Source organism: Centruroides sculpturatus, unplaced genomic scaffold (assembly GCF_000671375.1).
Source record: "Centruroides sculpturatus isolate CEXI.00-Female unplaced genomic scaffold, Cexi_2.0 scaffold933, whole genome shotgun sequence".
NCBI lineage: Eukaryota > Metazoa > Arthropoda > Arachnida > Scorpiones > Buthidae > Centruroides > Centruroides sculpturatus.
Window position 1 is genome coordinate 129,749 of NW_019385185.1, and position 6,000 is coordinate 135,748.

At 27.7% G+C, this 6,000-nt stretch overlaps 1 protein-coding gene across 7 annotated transcripts in view; it reads left to right on the forward strand.

Annotated features, from left to right (window-relative positions):
* The window catches only part of LOC111635888 (apoptosis-resistant E3 ubiquitin protein ligase 1-like), a 61,584-nt gene that overhangs the window by 42,448 nt on the left and 13,136 nt on the right, over window positions 1–6,000 (forward strand). For all 7 annotated transcript variants that reach the window (XM_023381016.1, XM_023381015.1, XM_023381010.1 and 4 more), the window contains 4 exons: window positions 550–625; window positions 1,663–1,772; window positions 3,162–3,341; window positions 3,434–3,559. In XM_023381016.1, coding sequence (XP_023236784.1) covers window positions 550–625; window positions 1,663–1,772; window positions 3,162–3,341; window positions 3,434–3,559 — 492 coding nt within the window. The remainder of the gene's footprint in view (window positions 1–549; window positions 626–1,662; window positions 1,773–3,161; window positions 3,342–3,433; window positions 3,560–6,000) is intronic.

The following is a 6,000-nucleotide window of genomic DNA, read 5'->3' on the forward strand; positions in this document are numbered from 1 at the left end:
TTTTCCGAAAATTTAAAGTAGATCAACTGTTTATGACCGCTTCTGTCATAGTTTCATCTTCCCCGCATACATTCCACCTGATCCGTTACGTCATTTGTTTTCGCATTGCGTTTGTTTTGACAACTACAGTACAGTTTTTTCCTTACTTCTCCCTGAACTTTGGTCCGATTTAACAAGTGTTTTCACTTTTAACATGTGGATATTAAATTATATTGGGTTGATGCAAAAGTTTGGACCGTTTTTTTTTGAAAAGAATCAAAGAAAACCTATTTTACAAATAAAATTACAAAAATACTGACAGCTAGAACAGATTAATTGTATTTGCATTAATTTCTATGGGAAAAATTGCTTCGGTTAACGAATGGACTCGTGGAACGGATTACGTTCGTTAACCGGGGTTCCACTGTATTATAAATTGTATATAGTGTGTTTATTTTTATAAATATTTATACAAAATAATGATATATTTTTTAAAATTAAGGATGCTTTATCAATATAACAATAGATTAATGTATAATTTTAATAATCTACAGTTAATATCTCTTGTAGTCTATGAAATGCACAAAAGGATTTGGAATAAGTGATTGGTGTAAAAACTTTGAAATAACATTTCTTGGAGAACAAGGTAAATATAACCTTTATAAGTTTTAAATGCAATTAATTTTTAATTTAAGTTTTTTAAAACTCATATTAATTTATATATTAAAATTAAAATATCACATAATATATTTCTCAAGTTAGATTCCATGAAACTAATTAGAAAGATGAAAAATACAAGTTGCAGGTATTATGTTCTAAAAAAATGTATTTGGTAAGATCACAATTGTCAATAACGGATTAGGTGAATATAAATAATAATTTAATAATGTAATGCAACAAAAACTTTTTGTAAACCATCACATAACATATAGTAACATAAAAACAATTCACACTGGTTAAAATGTTATAGCTACATTAAGAAGAGTTATGATTCTTCAAACTGAAATTTGAAGACTTACTATTTGCTTTTCAAATTATCTCTAAACCTCAGTTTTGTGATATGTTATTTCTTTTTGTTTTAAATTTTTATATGATATCAGACCAAACATCTGGCAAGATTGGAATTGGAAGTGATCCAGATTTCTACATGCAGACTAAATATATACTTAAAATATAAAGTGAACAATGGAAAATAAAGAACAGTATTATATTTTAAACAAGGAATGCTAGTGTAGTCACGCTGGAACATGCGTCATGTATAAAAACTAAAAAACTTTTTGTGCGGCTGTAAGACTGTCTTCCAAATTCAAAACTAGCCAGTTTTCTGGTAATTCCTTCTTGAAAGCCAAATATTTGGTCTGGTACTGTATTTGCATATGCTCCAACAATTTAAAAAAACTCTTAACACAATGTTCTTATTTTTTTTGGAGGCAACAATGGTAATCTGCCAAAAGTACTTGTGATGCATATGAGTCGTGAGAATTTTGCTATGATTAAATTTAATTAATGTTGATATACAGGGTTTTGTTTTATTTATGACGTATTTTGATATTAAGTGCTGTACACATAACATCTTAAATTACGGGGGGGAAAAAAAGATAAATTAGCATTATTAAAAATACTTTTATATATTATTTGTTTTTAAAAATTATTAGCAATTCATAGATTTAAATTTTTAAACAGGGTTAGACTGGGGAGGATTAAGAAGAGAATGGTTTGAACTGATCTGCTCATCTCTTTTCGATCCTGAAAATGAATTGTTTCATTGTTTCAAAAATGACAAACAGGGATTGGTAAGTGAAAATTTTTAAATATTTTTATCTATTTAATATTAATTTTATTGTAATCAGAGTCACTTGTCCTTATGATTTTTGATTGAAATATAAATACTAAATTTCTTCAGTTTTCAGATGTACTTTTTTACTCAGTTTTACTTAATAGAGATGCTTGTTACAATGAATGGCTTATATTCACTGTCTGAAACAACAGTCAGCATTTATTGCAATTATAACTGGTGCATAATATACCATATGAATACAATCATGAATTAATATTAGATGTTTTTGGCTATACTCCTTAATAGTCATGTCAATTCAAAGAACTTTAAATTGAATGCTCATTACTAGAAAACTCTTTTTTTAAGCTAACATTAAGAGTATTGTGTACAGAAGAGCTGCCAAACACTACTTGTTTGATGAAAATTTTGTTAAGTTAGAGAAACAATACTATTCATTTATATGTTGAGATAATAAAATTGGTTACTTAAGACTTTTTTTATATGAAGGAAAAAATATTTAAATTGAGGAAATATGATAATTTTGATATATATCAAACTATAATTATTATTGATTTTTACAATTCAGAATATCTTAAGTAATATAAATATATAACTTTAATATAGAATATAAGGATAGATCAATAACTAACCAACCAAAAGCAGGTACATGGGCTTGTTGCTCCAACTGGTCATTTATTGATGCACTGTTATATAATGGTTTGATACTTTTTTATATTGCTAGGGATTCCACACAACTAACTTTAGCAGTCCAATTTCAGCATTTTGCATTATTTTGTGATGTATTATAAATTTTTAATTATCAGCTAACAGAAAATATTCTGTACTGTTAAAAACTTTAACCTTGAAATTTACCCAGCAGAGCGATGTAAGTTCAGAAAAACAAATGTTTTTGGTCTATGTCTAAAACCTGATTCAGGAAATCCAAATTTAAAATCCTCAAAAATTAACCAGTAGGATTGTTTTTCTGGACTTACATCACTCTATTGAGTGAATTTCAAGGTTAGAGATTTATTAATGGTATATAGTGTTGCCTAATTTCTGGTGTATTGAGCATTTTTGTAGAAAATATTCTAATTGAACATTTTGAAAAATATGCAGATAGTTAAATTAATCAACCAATGACATTCTATGAGATGTCGAAGGATAAACTTTGATGCATCATAAGTAGCACACAAAAAATTTTGAATTTTTCTGAAGGAATATTCAATGTCACCTTTTCACTGTATAATTTTGTTTTTCTGAAGAAATCTGTTTCTACTTGAAATATTTCAGTTGGTGAGTTATGCCAACATATAGATTCGTGTGTAAATGAATGAGATTATTTGATTAAATTTTCAAACAGTACAACACAAATATTAAGTTTTTTAATTAAATTTTATATTAGGTTCATCCTAATGCTAAAAGACCGGTTCATCTCAAATTGAAACATTACGAATTTGCTGGAAGGATTGTTGGAAAATGTTTATACGAATCGGCTTTAGGAAGTTCTTATAGACAATTAGTTAAAGCAAGATTTTCAAGATCGTTTTTAGCCCAATTAATTGGGTTGAGGGTTCATTATAAGGTATTATTTTTAAATTAATATTTAAATATACAGATATTTTTTATGCTTTTTTTTATGAATAACAGATTAAATATATTTCTCTCTTTTTTCAGTATTTTGAACAAGATGATCCAGATCTCTATGTTTCAAAAATAAAATATATTTTAGAAAATGATGTTGATGATATGGAATTAAACTTCTCGGAAGAAGAATATTCAAGTACAGGACAACTTTTAAGGGTACTTTCACTTCTTGTAATCTATCACATTTTAATTATAATTAATTACGATTTTTTAAAAGTGATTATTTTATTGGTTACTGATTTTTAACTGCTATTTTAAACTGAAATGGCCACACTTTTCATGTACCAAGTACAGTCACATATAGTCATTTTTATTGTTTAATTCCAGAAAATGTTTTAAAAATATAGAAGGATATTTAAGATTAATAAGAAGTTATTAAAATGCCATGATGATGTCATTCTTCTAAAATGAATGGCATTTCTATTGTTATAGTTGTTTCTTATATTCTCATAAGCCATTATATAAGGTGTCCAAAGAAGAGCTATATTATTGTAAAATTTTATTAAAAACAAAGTGGTCTATCAAAATGTAGTTTGTGGTAAAAGAGATTAACTCAAAAGGCTTTTAGGTGTTCAATAATTTCTTCTTCATGGAGCAAACAATTACTGAGTCTATTACAATCTTCTGGAATGCTACATCATATAACAATTGGAACATCTATAACCAACTGTATTGTTTCAACAGGACAGTGCAACATCTCATTGAAAAATTTCTATACATAATTTGCTTGATATATTGTTTCTTGGATGATGGATTGGCCATGGGAACCAACACCCTGGCCCCCCAACATAACCCCACTAAAAGAAATCCAGTCAGATATGTGAAAGATATTGTGTACCAAACACCTGTTCTCAATGTTACTGTTTTGAAAGAAAGGATAATCCTTGCAATTTCCAATGTTACATGAGAAATGCTAAACAACAGCTGACAGGAAAATCAGTTATTGATTGGACATTTTTGTGCAACTAAAAAGAACAAATGTTGAGGTTCACTGAATACTGTATATGCAAAACAATTTCAGCTTTTGTATTAATTTTAAAATAAAGAAACATTTTGAATTAATTTTTCTTTTACCACAAATTGCATTTCAATAGACTTCTTGTTTTTTAAAATGAAATTTTATAATAATGTAAATCTTTATCAGACACCCTGTGTTTCTACACACTGTTTATTGTCAAATTTTAAAAATTTTTTCCCACAATTCTTCAATAGAAATTTTCAACAAACAGTTGATGCAAATGATTGTTTCATTTGCATTTGCTACAGATTCTCCTGCTGAAGACAATTATATGATGACTGCTTTATTACAGTGATATATAGAATTTACTTTACATTACCTTAATAGGGCAAAGGTTCTCATGTCTTGGTCTAAAATTTTACTTGTACATAATCATTCATTAATCCTCTACTAGTTGGAGAATGTCCAGATTTTTCCATTGCAGGTAAGAAAATGTAAAAAATGTAGTGGTATTTGAAAAATGTCAAAAACATCGGAAAACTGAAGCAGATACTTATGTGGATTCTATATTTCAATGTTTAATCTAACTTAACATATTATTTTATGGTACTTGTTATTCGTGATACTATACTATAGTACTACAGATCACACATGGTTGTTGCTTGATGCTTTAGGGTACGTCCTTTGTGGCAGCATCCAGTGACCACTAGCACAAAGAATCTTTGTACACGCTTCCAACGTGCAAGTGACCTCTGTCCATAGTAGACAAATGTTTACTAAATGGCAGCAAGACGACTTAATTAAATGCTATGGAAAATATGATAAGCATTAAAATGGTAAATTTGAGAGGTAAATGTTATCACTAATTAGATACACAACAAATATAAAACATATTCATAGAATAAGTTAAAAAAGAAAGTTTTATTTTCAAAATGTTGCATTTACAAGATCAGAAATTATTAAATTACATAAAAATTATTAATTAACCCCTTTTTGTCCATTTTTTAAAAAAAATTTTTAATTAAGCATAAAAAATACTTAAAACTGAAAAAAAACGAAAGAAATGCGTTAATTTTGGTTAAAAAACTTCATCATTTAGTTTTCTTTGCCTCGCCTTTCTGTGAAATTTAACACCATGAGTCATTGTTTACACATCTGGATGACCTTGAACACAACTGGAGTTGGATTTCCCGGGACATTCTCATAGACGTCTCGGGAGGAGAAGGGTTTAAAGTAGGGTGACTAGAAATTAAAACTATATTTTTAAAAATTTTAAAAATATTATAATTTTTATTGCGATTTCCGACCCCCCTAATTAATTAAACTTATATATAATAAAATCTATTAATTAAAAAAATTAAAAAACTATCGGAGGTCGTTTTTGTCATCAGAAAGCAGCTTTAAATAACTTTACCGAAGGAAAATCGGTGCACTACAACTTTAGAACGATTAATTAATTTAGATAAAAAACTCCCATTAAAAAAACATTAAAAGGCGATTAAGCCTTAACAAAGGCTCATTAAAGTCGCGATAAAATTTTTTCGCGCGGGCAAAAAATTTGAAAAAATTTGGGGACAAAAAACATTCCAAAAATTCAAAAAAAAAAAAATAAAACTATTATCCTACAATTACATTTGTT